Source organism: Hypomesus transpacificus, chromosome 21 (assembly GCF_021917145.1).
Source record: "Hypomesus transpacificus isolate Combined female chromosome 21, fHypTra1, whole genome shotgun sequence".
In the NCBI taxonomy this organism is placed as follows: domain Eukaryota; kingdom Metazoa; phylum Chordata; class Actinopteri; order Osmeriformes; family Osmeridae; genus Hypomesus; species Hypomesus transpacificus.
The window spans coordinates 10,080,205-10,100,692 of NC_061080.1; the positions used below are offsets into that span (position 1 = coordinate 10,080,205).

The 20,488-nt window shown below is 40.5% G+C and overlaps 1 protein-coding gene and 1 long non-coding RNA gene across 3 annotated transcripts; one reads left to right on the forward strand and one right to left on the reverse strand.

Moving 5' to 3' along the window:
- Positions 1-1,084: 1,084 nt before the first annotated feature.
- Positions 1,085-19,852, forward strand: LOC124483755. The gene is made up of 6 exons (XM_047044301.1): positions 1,085-1,273; positions 8,045-8,307; positions 8,420-8,610; positions 8,709-8,799; positions 10,502-10,689; positions 19,427-19,852. Exons 1-6 carry the CDS (start codon positions 1,187-1,189, stop codon positions 19,441-19,443), a joined length of 837 nt encoding a protein of 278 aa, XP_046900257.1. The 5' UTR covers positions 1,085-1,186; the 3' UTR covers positions 19,444-19,852.
- LOC124483757 lies at positions 5,924-6,762 on the reverse strand. Of its 2 annotated transcripts, none has more exons than XR_006957897.1 (3): positions 6,693-6,762; positions 6,071-6,127; positions 5,924-5,961 (listed from the first exon to the last, which is right to left on the reverse strand). It is a non-coding gene; the product is annotated as an uncharacterized LOC124483757 (long non-coding RNA). The 2 variants fall into 2 exon arrangements; XR_006957898.1 differs by having other exon boundaries at positions 5,924-5,973.
- Positions 19,853-20,488: the final 636 nt, after the last annotated feature.

Sequence of the window (20,488 nt, forward strand, 5' to 3'; positions counted from 1 at the left end):
CAACACTAACTGGGTAATAGCTTGTCAAATGGTATTGAATACAATACTTTTTTCACTAATAGACACATTTATAATGAAGCATTGGTATTTCTTTGTATAGGCGGTAATGTTATTATAGGTGACAGTGCCAGTTTTTGCCATTCCTAATGTTTGATCATTTATTATCATTCCACAAATTAATCTTAATGTTTATCTAAAATCTCAGGTTGGCTGTGACAGCTGCCTCAGATGGTTCCATCAGTGTTGTTCTCAAATCCAACTGAGAGGAATATGCATCCCTGACCTGTTGTCATGATCAAGCCTCAAACTTGTTAAAACTCTCATTTAAAGATCACTTTCTTTCTTTTTTTCTACCTTTTGTTGAATATATCATTATAGTTTTTTGTTCAAAATAAATGTGATGGAACTAATCAAAATGTCATCATTTATTAGATGTTTTTCACTAGCCATTCACAAAGGGAAGGTCCAGACTTGGCTTATCAGGTACTAAAACCAAGCACTGTACATGGGAAGTTGGCAGACACAAACTAGGCTGTGGGAAGCAGGATCTATAAAATGGATATGATTGTAAACACAAAGCAGTTGTTTGGCTAGTAGTTTACTGAGAGGGAAACAGAAGTTGAATTATGTAAGGAGGGACCCGTGAGCAGGGGCCTTTTTATATAGCCTACATTTGTAAAATGATGTAGCTATTCTCATTTACCTGACGATTATATGCCAATTAATTGGCATATAGTGCATTTAGTAAGTATAACAAGTACAACGTAATCAAGAATCAGAAGTGAATAGTTCTACTAAAAGTGATTCGTACAAATGAATACACATAATGATTCTCGCTTTTACCAGACAGTGACATAACTGCATTCGCAGCTACAACATAATTCACATATTACCCTCATTTCGATAATACTGTAGGCTATATATCGACATCAACATCGTTTTTCAAGTGCAGCTCCAAAGTTCGTCTATTTTCTTGAGACAATAATTCTGACTTTACGAGTAGCACGACATACAAATCGTATAGGCTCTCAAGTGCAGGTCAACATAACTTAGATTTTGATGAAACATGAATTAAATGCCTCGGTTCCTCAAACTACATCTAGCAATACGCTAGGAAGGCAGTGCGCGTTCACGCGTAGGGGAGTGGGATTCTGCGGGGGAGTGAGAATTCGGTCCAACACCGGCAATGGAAAGTTTTGTGCTTTTTCGAGGACCCAAACGGGTGACACTGAGAGAAGATATGTTGGCAGACAAGATTTGCAGGATTTTTCAGGTGCTGTCATTGTTCAACTTATAATTGACACTTTTATATGGAGTTAGATTAGTTTCATAATTCAAACAAACAAACGCAACACGATTCAAACCAACTTAACACGATCCAAACAAACGTGACACGATTCATACAAACATAACACGATTCAAACAAACAAACAAACGTAACACGATTCAAACAAACGTAACACGATTCACAAATGTATTTCTATTACATTCGTTTGCAACCTGACAAACACAAGTTACAAATCCCTGCATTCGTTGGTGTGAATCCTTGCATTCGTTCGTGTGGATTTTTGGAACTTTCCTGACGCGCTTAGATTCACAAATGCATTTTTTCTAAAAGATATCCTCTGCAGCTTATCAGCAGGGGCATGTCCAGACATTTTTGATAGGGGTGGCACCAGTGGGGCACTGACGTGTGCAGGGGTGGCATGAAGTGTGAGCAGGAGCGCCTGTGCAGACATATACACTCACGTATGCGCACACACACACGTGTCGGCATAGCATTAATTTACCATTTTTGTATGTGGTGTTACCACAGCCCATATCTACTTATAGATAGATCTACTTACTAACACTGCAAGCAAGAACAGACCTACTAGTCACAACATTCAGGAAAAGGCAACACACAAATGTGATTGAAAACTACCATACTTTATTCTAGCTTCAAAACAACCTTCCAAGGTATGATATACAGTACATACAAAAAAGACAATGCACTTTCTGTATAAAGTAGGGATGGGCATTCGACTAAATTGTCTTAATCGATCGTCGGGAGAATTAACGATCGATTTTCGATTAATCATTAACATTTTTATATTAAAATTAACTATTTATAGATATATTATAGATTATTAAAATGCAGTGAAAATAGAAAAAACAGCGTGTTTACGCATTGAGATCTGTAGCTATTAGAAAAACAACTATTTCTGTAACTCCTAGAAGCGGAGCCGACAGCTAGAAGCCTGTGCTCAAACACAACTGACCCTCGTTTTTTTTCCGGCTAATTAACAAAGCTTCATAAAAACCTTCGCCCTCAACAATACTTAAGGGTAGCATATCCATGTCGATGGACTTTCAGATCCGTTGGGTAATTTTCTCTACTCGTTGTGCATCGCAGATCCTCCGTGCTAGCACCGAGAGCAGGATGCACCGTCGGTTCTTCAACTGGTATGTCATTTGAGTCGTGGAGGAGTTGTATTTATACTCAGCTTTGCAGTGTTGGCGGTGAACAAAGTAATTTTGTAGTCAATATGGTCTCACGCTACACTTCGCCGTGACATCTTCATGTTTACTTTTGAAATACATGGAAACTCGCCGGTAACTGAGTAGGCCTGTGGCGTTTTTTTCCAAACATTGGCTTCATTTGGTAAAATGTTTAATTGCTGCCACATAGCGAAATCCATTGCATTCCTTCAAGACTCACACTACGCAACAGAACACGCATTAGTTTTATCGATGAACAAATAATGTCATCGACTAAATTCTTAGATGATCGATAATCGATCGTCGATTAATTATGCCCATCCCTAGTATAAAGTGCCAACAAAATTAAAATAAATAAGACTCTTTGGGCAAAATATATACTTGACAAAACTGCCAACATCATTCAAATTTTCACATCTTTTTTTTGCCATTTTACACATAGATCCAGTATAAAAGAGGGAAACCAACACACAATGCCATGAAGTCATATATCATTGTAAAGCTTAGACTATAATCTGTCCATCGGCCACATTGTCATGACACTGAGGTCAAGAGAATTCCATTTCAGTAGCAGTGGGTTATAATCCAGGTGATATGTGAGAATGATATTAACTTTTTCACAACCACATGAAACTTGGTACACTTGAACAGTATATAGGTCTATGTCCCACATAGACCTTTAAAAAAAAATATCACCATGAGACTTGTTCCCTCCAAAATGGCACGGCCAACCCCCTGGCTCATGGACTATTAAACTGAGGTAAACAGGAGGGTTAAAACAGTGCAATTCGCCTGTTCTTGTGTTTGCTTGCAAACACTTTGATAAAATCATCCATGTTGAGTGCCCTCGCTCTTCTTGACTCAATACTTAGCACACCTAAATGGCTTAGTCTGTTGTCTAGCATGGTTGTCCTCAAATTAGTTTTAATGAGCTTTAGAGCTGAAAAACTCCGCTCACATGCAGCACTGGTGACTGGGAGGGCTAGAGCTATTTTGCATAGCCTGAAGAGCTCAACAAACACCTTTTGGTATGGTTCCAAAAACACTGTTAAATATAGGATGTTTCCCAACTGTGCCGCCCCACTCTCAGCTTTCCTTGGCAAAGTTCTTCTAGCCTGGTGAAGCTCATGAGTAAGATTTTCCTTATCACACCCATATATTTTTCCAAAGTCAAAGACCTGGTCATCCTGGAGGAATGTACTGCTTTTAGGATTTAAGGCCTGTATACCTCTCATTACTGAACAGTTAATTTTTGAGAACCTTCTTTCCATTTCAGAAACTAAGGTGTCAAGGATGGGGTAGAGTAGTCCCTGCCTGAATGTGTCTTTGTCTGCATTACCCTTGCGCAGGCCTATAGTACATGTCACATACGACCCACCAAGTTTGGTGCTGACTTTATGTGCTCTTTTCTTCTCAACATTCCCAACAGCTATGTTGCACTGTTTGGCTGTCTCTACTATGTTATGCCACAGTTTATCACTAAATGTCTCAGTCCTATACTCTTGAAAAGTATCAAGAAGTGACTCCACCATGTCTGCTGCCATAGCTAAATCAACTGAGGGTGACTGCAACAGGTCAGAAAGCAGCTTTGTGTCACCGAAAACTTTTCGGAAGGTTGCAAGGAGGCCTATGAATGTGAGGTCAATCTGTGCAAGCAGACCTCTAGCATCAATGGACCTGTCTCTGTGATTTTCTTCTCTTATATTTTGAAGAACACACAACACAGCTGGTAATCTATCCATCAAATTCCTGCAAGATACTGCTCTACATGCCCATCTTGTGTCACTTAATTTTTGTAACTCTCTAGGTGTGCCACCATACATCTCTTTCTGGACAGTAAGCCATTTCTGGTGCACATAAGAGCCTGACATGTATACATAGATCTTTTCAAGCAGTGAAAAAAAAACAATCTGCCTCTGGAACTGACTTTACAGTGTCAACCAAGACCAAGTTTAGACAGTGCGCATTACAGTGGACATAAAACGCAGTTTTAGCCTCTGTCTTAATTCTGGCTGCCACACCCGAATGTTTACCACTCATTACTGAGGCGCCGTCATAACCTTGTCCAACAAGGTTTGATTTATACTGAAGGCCATAGCTTTCTAAGCACTTGATGATCATGTCACTAAGCCCCTTAGCATCTAGATTTTGTGCATGCTGGAATTCAAGGATGCTTTCATGAACAGCCCCATTGTAATAATATCGAAGTACTAATGACAGCTGCTCCTTTTTTTGTAGATCTTTGGTTTCATCAGCAATGATGGAGAATACCTCACTCTCTTTCACTTCTTTCACGATGGAATCCGGCACCATACTGGCTAAGCACTGCAGAATTTCATTTTGTATGGTATTGCTTGTGTATTTTGCATTGCCTTTTGCTTTCATTTTTTGGTCTACTATGGGATTGTGTTTAGCAATCATTTCAAGAACTTCTAAGAAATTCCCTTTGTTGTCAGATTGCTCAGACTCACAGTGCCCTCTTTGTGCCATATTTTGTGTGGCTGTCAAAAGCAGTACTTCTGCAACAGTTTTAATGTAACTGCGATTCTCTTCAACCTTCTTTTTGTACTCTTTGTTGATCATGTTTAATACAGAAGCATCTGTAAGTGCAGCCCTCTTGTGTTCACTCCAAGCTAACATGGCAGTAATGTGAGAATCTGATTTTTCATGCACCTTAAAGCCAGCATCTTTATACATTGCTTTTTTCCAATTTGAAAAGCCGGATTCTGACGTGAAAACTGATTCTGACGTGCTGGGCAAAGAGAACTGTCTGCATGCATAGCAGTAAGCGCAGTCTTTCATTGGTGAGTACTCAAGCCATGAAAACGTGTTGTACCAAGATGGATTGAACGACCTCCTCTCCTCCCCTTGCATGGTTTTTGGATACATCTTTAACTGGGGCTGAGTGGGTCCTGCTGCTCTTGACTGTGAAATATCTGTAAGTGACAAATGTATGGGAATCAGAACCTTTAAGTGTCATTTAAGTCACTGATTTGACTTGAATTGTTAAGTCATACCAATGAATTGTTAAGACATACCAATAGGTCCGGGCCGGCTTAAAGGGGCTGCCACACCACTATCCCCTTGTGCATGGCCTGCAGGAACCTCTTGATTGTCAGCACTGGACACACCTGAAGCAATACAGAGATTTTATCAGTTTAATTATATTTCAAATTGTCACATTTAGCTTTTAAACACCAGTGTTATTAATATAATGATCCAAATAAAAGTGGATACAGTAATGTAAAAAAAAAGGTAAGGCATACATACTGTGCTGTGTATGTGACGGTAAGGGGCCTTCATCACAAGAATCTTCATTTGACTCTGCAATAACACATAGGTTGTCATTAGAATGATATTAAAATGTGCTTAAAATATTAAGCATATGATACTTCATATGAAAAATGAATTGTTAAGACATACCAATAGGTCCGAGCCCACCAAATGGGGCTGCCACACCATTATCCCCATGTGCATGGCCTGCAGGAACCTCTGGATTAATGACAGTATATGCCACTGTAGTATAAGTGAAATATCACAGTTTGAATCAATGCACATAATGTTTTAAAGAAGGTAAATTCATACAAACCCTGATGTGTATGTGATGTTGAGGGTCTTTCATCTTTACCGGCATCCACATGTGACTCTATAATAATACATAAACTGTGATTAGAACGATAATACAACCAGCCTTTCCTAAGTAAACTAAGTGGTATGTTACAGTCAAACCAAATGAGTAAATTCAAAATGAGAACAAACTTGAACCATCAGGATTTCACATACCTATGTGTACAGCTGAAGCCTGTTTCAGGACAAACTGGCTCTCATCCTCTGACTGACTGCTCTGCTCTGGCTCTATTTTGGATTTCTTTCTTTGGAAGAAATCCTTTATATTCTGATTTCTTTTCATACTTTAATAGTCCCATAATGCACGACATTCTTATATGTTGTACAATAGATAGGTGCATACACACGAATGTAATTGATGTTACACGGGTCTAACATAACAATGTTAGCAGTACAGAATAGCTAAATGTTAGCTTTAGCATCGTTGACAGTCAAACAGTGTTTGCTAATGAGATGAGATGACGACAGCCTTGTGCCAATTACAATAAAAATAAATAAAACAAGACAGGGTAAATGTTTAGCTTATTACCGTTACAGCTTTTAACTACAGGCACAGTAAGTGTAGTCAAATGTAGGCTACTCACATCTTTCACGACGACGCTCCAGAGACGTGTTGCTTCCATAGACTGTTTCACCTGTAGGTTTGCCGTTCAAACTTTTTCTTGGCGCCTTTTTTTTTGCAGGCTACTTTAGCGCATATCTGCCTCTCAGGTTTGAGAAGGAACTGCAACTCTAAACAAGAGTGCAGTTTACATTCAGTGCCGTGGCCCGCCTCTGACTTGGTATATAGCCAATCATATTTTAAGATATTGGGGTGGCACTTGGGGTGGCCAATCAGATTTCAGGGGTGGCACGTGCCACCCTAGGCCACTCCCTGAACACGCCAGTGCCTATCAGATGTCTCCAATTTTAGCCAATCACCGGAGAATGTCTAATATGGATAGACGGGCTCTGCGTTAGCCTTGGAAACACGGAAAATGACTAAACATGAATCCTGCCATTCTCAACAATATTTAATCAGGTATGATCATCGGTTTAATAAGATTAACAAGCAATATTTCACCTACATGCTACCAGACGACATTGCTCGTGATCTGAAGAAGACGATGTCCGTCATTATGGCAGGTTGTTTAAGTCCACATAGACACGTTAATGTGATTGGCTAAAATTGGAAAAGACGATCTGATAGGCTAATGGGAGTCAGGTGGCTGAGCGGGTAGAGCATCGGGCTAGTAATCTGAAGGTTGCCAGTTCGATTCCCGGCCGGTGCACATGACGTTGTGTCCTTGGGCAAGGCACTTCACCCTACTTGCCTCGGGGAGAATGTCCCTGTACTTTCTGTAAGTCGCTCTGGATAAGAGCGTCTGCTAAATGACTAAATGTAAATGTAGGCTGCAGAGGATATCTTTTAGAAAAAATGCATTTGTGAATCTAAGCGCGTCAGGAAAGTTCCAAAAATCCACACGAACGAATGCAGGGATTCACACCAACGAATGCAGGGATTTGTAACTTGTGTTTGTCAGGTTGCAAACGAATGTTATGGGGTCATTTGTTTGAAAATCGCGTTACATTTGTGAATCACGAAATACATTTGTGAATCGTGTTACGTTTGTTTGAATCGTGTTACGTTTGTTTGTTTGAATCGTGTTATGTTTGTATGAATCGTGTTACGTTTGTTTGGATCGTGTTAAGTTTGTTTGAATCGTGTTAAGTTTGTGTGAATTATGAAACTAATCTAACTCCATACTTTTATGCATTGCAAAAAAAATGCTCAAACAGTTCACAGCGCCTTAGTTAGCTTGGTGGCATGTCATTCTAATGTTAGCATAGCCGCGGGAACATCAGGGCAGGGGGATTTACATTAGTCTTTTTACTATTTGATTACAATGTTTTTTTTAATCTTTCATGGTATTTTTCATTCAATCCACTTAAACAGGTCAATTGCAGTAGTCTGTACATCACAGATGATGCAAACACTGCAATATTTCCTGAGACAACAGGACGTATTTCCACACTAAAACGTATTCATCGCGGTCATTATGAGGTCCACGGAGATCTAGATCAGCTCCCACCCACTGCTGGTGTTCCTTTTGCCTTCGCGCACCGACTCACACCTTCTGCTTCTGCTTCCACTAAAACACCACCACGAGCTGGAACTCCACGAGCTAGCGGCCTGTTCCAAGCAAGATCGTTCCAAAGGTTACTTATTAAATATGCAACTGATTTCTGCTGCTAAAATATCATCCTATAATATATGAATATCATTTTAGGCACATAGGTGTGATCTTTAGACAGTCTGGTTTATCCCCAGGTCAATCCATATTGGCGAAATTGTTAATGACAAGCTCAGTACTTCGAGGACAGTGGTCATTTGCTTTTTGGAAGCGGATGCAACTGTTGAACAAATAACAGCAAAGGTGAAGGATGCCTTGAGCTGTGATGAGCCACTTACCCTGACCGACAGCCAAGGAAATGAAATAGTGGACTCAGAAGGCACAAGAAGTAAGTTGTATGATCACTTGCTTCTAATTTGTTTTGTTTTTTTAACAATAATGTTGATTTCAAAAACAGAAGGAAGTTAATGTTGTCTGACTCCTAAGGTTCCCATTTCTGGAAACAAAACTCCAGAAAAATCTACGCCATCCCTGAATATGACTTTGAGGAGTTCCGAAATGGAAGAGCTAAAGCAAGGTAATGCAACATTTGATGTGCAGGCAAATTCATGTGAAGAAAAAAAGTGTCTTTATTGAGGTTGAGTTACATTGTTTGCCTGTGACCTTTTTGATGTATTAGTTCAGGGGTGCGCGAGCTGCCTCTGCGCGAGAGGAAAAATTTAATGGTGGTCTATTGGTGTAATATTAATTATTATATGGCAACGACAGTACAAGCTTTCTGATTGGCTAATGGGTCCTGCTAGCCGCGTATTGCCTTCCTCGCCCGTCTGACACGGATCCGGACCAATTATTTGTTTGTAAACATTCGGGATGCGCGCAGCATGGTGGCAGAAAACGGGGAAAATATAGCCTTTATAACGGCTAGTTACATGGATTATTCCAATAGTTAGATTTTAAAAAACCAAAAAGGTCGAGGAGGAAAACCTTTATTGGAGAAAGCGATTCCACATTGATCTGTCACATCAGAATTTTGATTTGGGGCACGAAAGTCTTTAAAATTGAGTTAGAATGTCGCCCGGTAGAGCGCATAGGCGGCAGCCATGTCTTTGCTTTTTTTTTTACAGTTTTACAGTCAGTCCTTCAACAATAAAAAGTCGAGCAGGGCAGCTTTTAAGAGATCTGGGAATTCTGCTTTTTGCCAGCTGGTCCAATTATTTTTGTGATTTGTGTAAAACTGGCAATCTGAGTGAGACTGCGTCCCCGTTTCTACAGTACAGTAGTGTTTTTGACGTTAGCCTCAGTCAGACTCAGTCGCTCACTGGCAGTCGGCACAATGTTGTTTGTCACTCCATTCTACACGTAGAACGTCAGGGAGGACTGCCTTCGGTAGATACGAGCCTGCTGAAGATAGCTAGAATCTCGGATTTCTTCAACCAAGCCTGTTTCAATGATCATTTGCCTGAGAAAGCGACCTCCGTTACTAGCTAGCCAGGCTAGTTTTGCCCGTTTCACTCCTCAGGCTATTTAAAGGTACATGTTAGCCAATGAACGCCAGCAAGATTAGCACGTGATTTGAGCATATAAATTGATGTGTTCCTGTCAAATAAATATTTTTCTCGTTACTCTCCCATGAGAGCTAGTTCAGAAAACGTGTTTCTTTCAACTGCGCTGTTAACACTGGGTCAAATACTTACGCCAGGATCGCTGCAGAAACCTACTCTGCTAACACAGGGCGTTTTCACCCATGTAGTTTGTTTGCTTTGTTCCGATTCAGGGATTAATATGATAAAATGTTGCTGTTGCCCCTTTGTTCGGTTTGTGTTTACACTGCAACATTTAACAGCGGACTAAATCTTGTAAACAAACTCCACGCGCTAGCAAACTGTTCTCTCATTGGTACGATTTGAATGCGGCTTAATAGGCTGTTGCTTTTTTTTTTAAGGTGTGGGGGAGTGGGGGTGCGTGAACCCGTTTGGGATGTAGTAGGGGGTGCGTGGCCAAAAAAGTTTGGGAACCGCTGTATTAGTTCATATGCATAATTATTATTTGAACTCAATTTGGTCTGTTTTTTGAGTGATGATCATGAATGAAGTCATTATGATTTAATTATATGACAACTTACCCAACAGAATTGTAAAAATAGAAAAACTAATAATATGTCATAGGTTGACACTTTTACAGAGTAAAATAAACATTTATAAAATATTCAGAAAGATATTTGTTCATATGCACCATTTGAAAAAAATCTTAAAGCTTTCTTTTCTGTTCATACATTTAAGTCGAAGGGACGACGACAGTTGGAGTCTACAAGAGGTCATTAGTAAAATTGACCAACTAAAGCAAGTGGCCGGGAGCCTCCCAGACATCACTTTAAAAATAAACCAGCTGTCTGAGCTTGCAAAGACCAAAAGCACAGATGCCAGTCTGCACCCTATAAAGGAAGCCTTCACCTGTCTTGTTTGTAAAGGTACGTGTAAGATATGTTACAGTAAGTAAATCTACAGTACAAACATAGCCATCTGCCACCCTCAAGCTCTGCGTTGACCAGCCGTCACCGGTGTTCACCGCCATCTTCAACACTCACTTGGCGATTAAACACAATTCTGATTCTGATAGCCTACAGTTAGTTTCCTTATTCTATATTGAAAGTAGCTATTAAATGTTATTTTCTGCATCAATTTTTTATAACCCTTGCAGCTGTAATGGCAGAGCCGATGTTTTCCACATGTTGCGACTCTCTGGTTGGATGCCGAAGATGTGTGGAGCAGTGGCTGTTAACTGCAGATCACTGTCTGAAATGAAGACTTTGACTGCAAGATACACCAGGTTAAGGGTCTCTCTGCTGCCTTGTCTTTTTTCAAGGAGAGACAAACGGAGTAACTGTATAATTGTTTCAGTAAGGATGGGCAAACATGTTACCAGAAAGCTACAGAGGCTGCAAAGTTTGCATTTCAAGCAAACACCACAGCTGTTGATTTCATTGAACAGTTTTCTCAAACAGAAAATTGTCAGTGAAATCAGCTGTTGTAGTGTTAGATTGGAATGCAAACTTTGCAACCTCTGCAGCTTTTCATGAACATGTCTAACCAACTCTGGTTTACACAAAGTCTAAGCTTTAAATATTTTTTTTTATATCACATCAGCTTGTTTGCTTGGATGTTAGAATGTTTAAAACCCTGTTTGAGGTTTATGGAAGGTTATGGAATGGAGCAATAGCTTTCATTCGTATGATTAGAATCTCAACATATGTTCTATTGAAATTCAGAAAAAACAATGCTAGTTGACCTTACCTGCTGTCTTGCAACGTGGTAGGGTTGATGAAGACTTCTCAACACATTGCCCACTCTGCCCTCAGAAGCTGTAACCCCTTTTGCAGATAGATGTCCAGTCATCATTTTTCGACCAAAAGACGATCCAGTCTGGGGGGGGGGGGGAATTATGTTTGGTATAAATAAATATAAATATATATGTAGTTCAGTGTTTCCTCTAGGATTTTTTTAGCAGTGGGGACAGGTCCGTCTGGCCACGGGAACTAGGGGTGCTGAGGGTGCTGCAGCACCCCCTGACAGCACGAGAATTAAAAATAATGGTGTGACTCCACCATCGTGGCACAGCTCCGCAGTAGCGGACTGGTCATCGGGAGCACCGGGAGAAGAATAACGATGGAAAACCAGGCTAAGAAACGTAGGGTGGGGTTGAAAAATTACGAGACAAAGAAATCACCTTAACTAGACAAGGTTTTACCAATTGAAAAACGGTTATGTTTATTTTACATAAAGTAAATACATTATTTTGCGCTCAAATAAAGGCCAAAAAAGGTGTCTGAAAACCTAAAACCTACCTTGTGAATACCTTCAGCGACTTCAACTTCAAGTTGGCTATCAGGGCAGAAGTCCCTGACAAGCCCCTGATCAGCACACCACCTCCGAACATTCCTCTCTGAAAAACCCTGTGTAGTTCCAAACTGGGTACATAACGCAGCGGCGATATCACCACAAGACATTCCATGTTGTCTGTTTTCTGAAATAAAACCTGCGTGCTCGTGCAAAGACATTTTGTTTACGTCCGTCTCCAAATTTTTATAAAATACTCAAAATTATGTCTATCCTTTCGATTTCTTACAGAGTGAGTTGTTGATGCCCATAACACGCTAGAATTCTGCTAACGAATGCTGATTGGTTAGTGAAGGACTGACTACGACCAGAGATCCCGCTTGATGGCATCCGAAGCAGAACCAGAATGTCAGAGCATTAGCGACATGAGCAACTACATTAGCAAGCCTAGGATGTGTATTGACAGGGAAAGCCTAACCTGTCAGCTGTGTTGTTGATGCTCGAGAGAAAAGTGGAAGTAAAACAATCGGTGGTCTGAAATTCTTTTTAAAATGTAACTTTGATACTACTAAAATCCCTATTAAACTATCCAACTTTCATAAACAAGCACTGTTGGCTTGGTCTCTGGTCTACAAACATAACTTTTCACCACACAAATATATGATTTGGAATAATGAGGATATTAAATACAAAAATAAATCATTATTTTTACCCAAATTGTTTGATAACAATATAATGTATGTTTTACAACTGTTAGATACCAATAACATATTCAGTGGCGACTGGTCATTAGGGGCAGTGCCCCACCTGTTATCAACAGAAAGAACTGCAACAAAATTATTTTATTTTTTATTTCTCAAAATTTTTATTTTCGTTTACTTCGAATAATTTATTATCTATCAATATAGCGTCTTCCTAAATTGTTTCGTTTCATTCGTTTGTGTTAAGATTTCATTTCATGTTCATTGGTCCCTGCCTTGCTGCTTCAGACTGCGCTCTGCCAATTCGAGTTAGCATAGGCTAATCGTGAAAGTGGGGGTCTGGTGGGGCTAGCCCCTCTCTCACAATGCAATGTACATTGGACGTGGGAAAGTTTTAATACGCATGCTCAGAATGTAATGTAATGTAAGTAGATCACACTAATTTGATGCCAAGTGGGGCTGAGAGCCAGTTGGCCCACCACAGCGTCATTTCGTATTTCAGACCTGATTGGCTATCTGTCTTTCTGGCGCCAACATTAGTTGGCAAAAAGGAGAGCGTGGTGGGGCTAGCACAAGCCCCCATCCCTCGCCTCTCGGCTTGAGGCAACAGCCCCGGTGGATGTAGGTGGTATTGCATTTCCGATTTTCTACCCGACTCGTCCGGTCGTTTTTATTCTATTAACTCCAGTCAACATATCTAAAACTATCTCCCCCAATAATTTTTGTTCGATTCTCGAACCTGGCTCATACTACTAGCTTTTTCATAGAATAATTTTTCCTGATTTTTGCTCAATTTGAAACCAATCCGAAATGGGTAAACTAGCAGCCCATTTATTTGCTTACGTCAAGAAAGGTTGCCTGGAAACGTGTTTGCGGATACGAACAGGGGACGCGCACATAAGGGAACATCAGCAAATCGCTGATTTAACTGAGCTGAATGAGAACAAGGAGAAAGGGCTTGATAATCTACAGTTGCCTGCCTTTATTGTAGCACGTTTTACAAATGGTTGCACACATAGGCCTACATGACGTTTGCTTGTAGAGTTTATGTCCGTTATTTTAAAGCAGATTTAACCATTTCATAATGAACAAATTATTATGCTCACGGCATGACAAACGTAATTATAGCATCATATAATTAGTTGTAATATCGTGGCATGTTACGGCGTCATTATTGATTGTTGACATGTTATTCTGGAGCAAAGACAAATATAAATAATATGTCTGATAGCCACAATATGGTTGTTATATTGTTAACTTTGTCAACACTACAACGATGGCATTAACAATAAGCTAGTAATAGTAAACAACACTCATCATCATTATAATAGTAACATAGGTAGGCTATACAGGCTTAATTTAGCTTGCTTTGCAAAGCTATAACAACGACAGAGCCAGATATATAAGTTTACAGTTTATTTATCCAACACAATACAGCAGTCAAACTATAAACATGAAGCAAAAAGAACAACGTATAGGCCCTGCACGTATAATACTACAGTACTAATGGTATTGATCTTCGTAACGTTTACATGCATCTGCTTCTTGATCGGGCTTGTACCACATTCTGACAGTTTTCTGCTATGCCTTAGCTCCAGCTCACAAGCTCGCGAGTGGTTGTCGCAAAGTATGACGTGTACAGCTAGTTGCAAGCATGCACGAGTTTCGGAACTAGGAATAAGCTTCTGCGCAAGACCGGACGAGTCGGTCTGGAAAGATGGCGCGGTCCATTTAGCGCTCTCGCTTGCCTCACTGCGCCACTGAGCACTTTTCATAGAAATGAATGGGGACGCCATCTTGGAAGACAGAAGTAGCTGTCTCTAGTTATATTAACTCTATGGGCTAGCCCCTCTCTCACAATGCAATGTACATTGGACGTGGGAAAGTATTAATACGCATGCTCAGAATGTAATGTAAAGTAGATCACACAAATTTTATGCTAAGTGGGGCTGAGAGCCGGTTGCCCCAATACAGCGTCATTTTGTATTTCAGCCCTGATTGGCTGCTTGTCGCCAACATTAATCGGCAAGAAGAGCGAGGGTATGTACTAGCTAGATTGTCTTAGCTAGCTTGTTAGCTTCACAAACGCCAGATAACTTGAGAAAATGAATAAAGTGGATTTCATACTTGAGCACCGGTTATATACCCTATAAACCCTTAATTTGGAGGAGAAAGTTGAAGTAAAGCAGCTTAAGTGGTGCCCATCAGCCACAATATTGTCATCGCTCAAACTGCTGGTAAAAGTAACCGTAGGTTTAAAGTGGAGTGGTTTTTGAAGAAAAAGTGGCTAACGGTTAGTCTAGGTAGCATTCAAAAGAAGGCACCTTTCTCTTCAAGTGAGCTCTCAGCTTTGGTGAGTGAAAGCATATTTTATCATCCTGCCTTTGTGGTGCTGGTCCGTGCATTGGTCATATTTTGTAGTGATGGGAAGTTCGGTTCTTTTTACTGATTCGGTTCTTTGAATCTCGTTCAGTAAAATGAACGAATCTTTTTTCGAGTCATTTGTTTATTTCAGGAGGGGGGGGGGGGGGGGGGGGGGGGTTGGGGGCTATACGTCCACTGCAAAGGACGTATAGCCCCTATACGTCCACTGTAGGTTAGTGCATGACATGTGCACCAGCAAATACTATTTCAAAATAAATTCCTGCATTAAAATAATGTATCATGAGTTTGTATGATTTGGTCATGTATTATCACACTAGCATTTAATTATCACGTCAAACACTGCACTAAACTGTAAGTGTAAATGTAGAGTGAAAATAACAAAACCAGTCAGTATGATGACTTGAGCGAATATAATTCATTCACGTCTTACTAAAACAGCGGCCACGCGAAAGGGAATAAGGAAACCGTTTCCTCTACTAAAAAATACAATGCAGGTCACGTGAAAAAAGGATCCAAAGACTCGTAGAAAGACCGAGTCGGGGAAGGAACTAATCATTCGTTTCCTCTAGCTACAGAGCCTATGCAGGTCACGTGAAAAATGATCCAAAGACTCGTAGAAAGACCGAGTCGGGAAAGGAACGAATCGTTCGTTTCCTCTTGCTACAGCCTATACAGGTCACGTGAAAAATGATCCAAAGACTCGTAGAAAGACCGAGTCGGGAAAGGAACGAATCGTTCGTTTCCTCTAGCTACAGAGCCTATGCAGGTCACGTGAAAAATGATCCAAAGACTCGTAGAAAGACCGAGTCGGGAAATGAACGAATCACTCGTTGAGAGGACTCGTTACTCCCGAGTCCTTATAAGGATTCGTTCAAAATGAACGAATCGTTCACGAACGACACATCACTAATATTTTGGGGCTGGATCGATAGATAAAGATGGTGACGTGTCAGTGTGTCCATGCTTATCTGGTTGTTGTCATAGAATGGATCTGTATCCCTAAAAAGTTGTATTTCTGCTTCGTTGTGGCCTTACGTTTTGTTGAGCTCATTGCTGTTTGCGCATGGCCCTGTAGGCACATTGGTTTTGAGCTTGGTTGCATTCCTAATTTAGGTTTGTAAATATGACAGTGGTAATTTTACATGTGTGTGTGTGAGAGAGACAAGGAGAGCAATTACACAAGAAGGTCTCCCTCTCTCCAGTTTGTGTACTACAACACCTGGTAGAAGCAAGCCGCTTTGTTGTTAAAAGTGTTGTGTGGAGCCACGCTGTTTGTTGACGTGTTAAATAAACACATCAGTAGCAAGAGGGACTTTTGTAGCTTACTGGTATCCTACATTTTGAAATGTTTTTTGCCCCACCAATTTTTACATATAAAAACGCCACTGAACATATTACTTTCTTATAAAAGTTTTCTGGACAAATTCAACTTACCTGTAACTCCTAAAGAATATGCTACTGTGTTTGATGCGATACCACTTGGGGTTTTAGCGCTTCTCAGAAATGTTTTACCTACACAATACTCCACGTATGCCACATCTGACATATTTTTAGGTAAGTTTAATATTATGAAAGAAAGGTGTTGTAATAAATATATTCGGAATTTAGTGTGTGCATCATCGCTTCCGAATTCAAGATTTTATTGGGCTTCTGTTTTTGAAGATATAGACTGGACGATAGTTTGGAAGATTTCTAACAAATTTTGCATTACCAACAAAGTTAAAGAAGTGTCCTTTAAAATTATACACAAGATATATCCAGTGACACACCTTTTGAATAAGAGATTTAAACTGAATATTGATCCTAAATGTGTTTTTTTGTTACTGAGGATGAAACTCACTTTGCAATTGTATTTATACTAAATCCTTTTGGTCTGCTTTGGTTCGTCATAACATAACAGGTCATGCTATAACAATTAATAGCTTTGATATTATTTTGTATACCATGGTCTGGGTGAATACTCGATTCGGCTGCAGGGGTGTCCATTATCGGGTGATAACGGACACCTACTGCGTCATTGCAGCAAAAATAGTCTTTTCACCGTTCTAAATTATTCCGCTGGCAACATAGAGCCTGTACAAAGTAACCATTACAACAGTGACGGAGTCAAAGCCCCCGTTTACAACTTTGAAAGACTTTAACAAGAAGCTAACTTGTAATTTACAACGAGTGACTTCAATATTTATTTTAACCTATTTGAAAATGTTACCTTTCTGAATGTACTGTGTCAGCGTCACGTAACCGATCTCACATCCCATTCGCTATTCAACTCGCTAGTCAATCTATTTCAGACAGGCTGCCGCCAACTGTACACATGGCCAATTATTTTCTTCTTAAAAATCTTGATTTTATTTGGGGACAATGACATGGATCGATAGCTGGCTAGTCTTGTTGTTAAACATACTGTCAAATTATAATCACTTTTTGGAGAATATGTAAACTTTGATGCGGTCATCTGACATCTATTTGCTATTCAACTCGCTCCACAGGCTGCGGCCATACAGTAGCCTAGTAGTAGTATATGGCCGATGTTGTTCGTGAAAATCTTAATATTGATTTTGGGACAGTAACATGGCTGGTTAGCTAGCTAATCTTCTTGTCAACATACTTTAAAATTATATTTACTGTTTGTCAACCGTACATTTGTTGTTGCCTTTGAATTTTGCTAGCACAACGTTAGCTTTCGGGCTAATAGCTCAGCCAAGGGAAAGTGTTGGTTCTATGAGCTGAGAGGACTATAAAATATCAAAGTTGGCTAACGTTAAAAAACGTTAGATTTCTTTAGCAAAAAGCCTGAAACATATATTAATGTTCGTAAAAAAAATTGTTGGCAAGTGACCATGGCATAAGCGGGATAATGCCCTTCGAGGTGTCCAATATCACCTGATAATGGACTCCGCTACGTGTCGGACAGTTCACGCCTCTGCATCGTCCATTATCAGGTGATATTGGACACCTCGTCGGGCATTATCCCTTACTTATTTTATCAATCCAGATGTTGTTTCAGATTGTATTTATTTTATCCAACTACTGATTCTGATGGGTACATTTCATATTCATAAATGTAAGTGATGACTTTACATTACATTTAGTCAATTAGCAGACACTCTTATCCAGAGCGACTTACAGTAAATACAGGGACATTCCCCCGAGGCAAGTAGGGTGAAGTGCCTTGCCCAAAGACACAACATCATTTTGCACGACCGGAAATCAAACTGGTAACCTTCCGATTAATAGCCCGATCACCTAACTGCTCAGCCATCTGACTTTAACATGTACACTATGCCTTTATGCAACATTTTCAATACAAAAGCAGGGAAAACATGTGCTATCCTAAAGAAATATAACTTACTTTGACTTAATTATGCATTATATAGCCATTTTTTAGTTTTGTTTTTCTTCTTTGTTATGTAAGTGGCTACTTATTTGTTGTATTTTTTCTTGCATAATAAAAAAAGGAAGTAACCAGAGCGTGCCGTCAAGCAATTCACCTTATTCCGCCCGCCCACTTTCTTCATCTTTTAGGACTTCCGTTGTATTTGCACTTCCGCTTTACCCGGGATATCATTCAATTCAATGGAGAACTGCCGAGAAGTCCCGCTGCTAACATATTAAATAATTAGGTGGATTTGTGCAAGATGTGCTATGTTCGTGTGCTACAACAAGTCAACAATACACCCTTTCACTGGATGGCTTAAAAAACAACTTTGAAGTGTTTATATAATTTGTTTGCCGGTGTTGTCGCCCAACTGGTTACCACGCTAACTGGTTCCCCAGCTGTGCGTTCACGCATCAGTCTTCCTCCATCACCAGATTTGTCACAAATTCACAAACATGTTACTGGCGATTTTCAAGTCGGATCTCATATTTGCTGCGGCGAATATGAAAGTATGAACGTATAGGCTATGTGCGCACTACATTACATCCATTCAGGACAAAATAAATGGAGACAAAATAAAACATTTGCATGCTCGCATGAAGTGGGATTCGATCGCACTAGAGCAAAAATACGTTCGTCATGGCAGTCCGTTGCCATACACTGAGAGCTATTTAGCTCACAAAATGTTACCAAATCGGTACGTATTTATTAACTACGTTGGCCTTCAGGTAACATCTTGTTTTGGCTTCTTCTGAAACAACTTGTTACCGTTGACACACTACCTGAATGTAGGCTACTAAAAACGTATTTGGGGTTTTAAAGGTGCATATAGAAAGTTTATAAAGGAAGGTGCATGTTACGTTCCCCAGTGTTATGTTTGTGGTTGTGTGTTTGTGTTTCCCCAAGGTTCCCTCGCTAATTGAAGCGCTGGCTCCTCCCCCCCCCTCATCAGTGACTGCAGCTGGAGCCACGCGTATAAAGACCGCCGCATAACGCTTCTCGGGTCTCTTTTTGTCTTGGTAGAGCTGCCCGTTGACTGTGGTCTGTTTGGTTGGGTTGCGCTATTTGTTTGTATTGGACTATTCTGCTCTGTGTTGCGCTGTGCGCTCTGTTTTGTGCGATCTGTGTATATCATAATTATTGTTCTTCTGGCAAGAGGCCCATGGACACACATCACCCATAGCTGAAACCTTGTTAAACACACTAGGTAAGACCTGGGCGGACCACCCCCTGTGTTTCTGGTTAGCGCGCCGGCTGGCGTTTGAGTTAGGAGTGTGACTTATTTTACTTTCATTGTTTTGGTTCCGTCCAGCCCTTTCCCCCCCACTACCGTGTTTGGCAAAATAAAGCCCCCTTTAAACGGTACCTCGGCCTTGTCTGTTCTTACACCTGCGACACACATCACGCCTGTTCTCTGGCTACCGGGTGGGCTCACTAGCAGCGGGGCGTTGCGTTCCCTCTAACAAGAGGCGCACGTAACAGTGCATATAATAAACATATAGGAACCTTAAATTTAAATATGTGGTCCATCTATACTGGATGCTATTGACAAATGCATGCAACACTAAAAAGCCTATTGTGTTGCGGGTAGAATTTTACCCCATGTATAGAGTACTACTCGGCAGTGTTCGCATTTAAACTGATCGTATTGTCTGGGTAAACAGCGACGATTTAAGTATTACTTTGCAATATGTGGTGTCATTACGGGGCTGTTATATCTTGGTAAATATGGCTATTCCCAGCTAACAAAATGACGTCCCCGGGACGTCCCCTGAACGTCCCTGAATGTTATCAGGACGTCGCAAGGGAACGTCCCCATGATGTTTATTTGTAGGGTCCCCTGAAAGTCCCGGGGACGTCGCAGACAAACGTCCCCAGGACGTCCATGTAAGGTCCTCATAACATTTAGGGGACGTTCAGGGGACGTTTGTCTGCGACGTCATGGGGACGTTCCCTTGCGACGTCCTG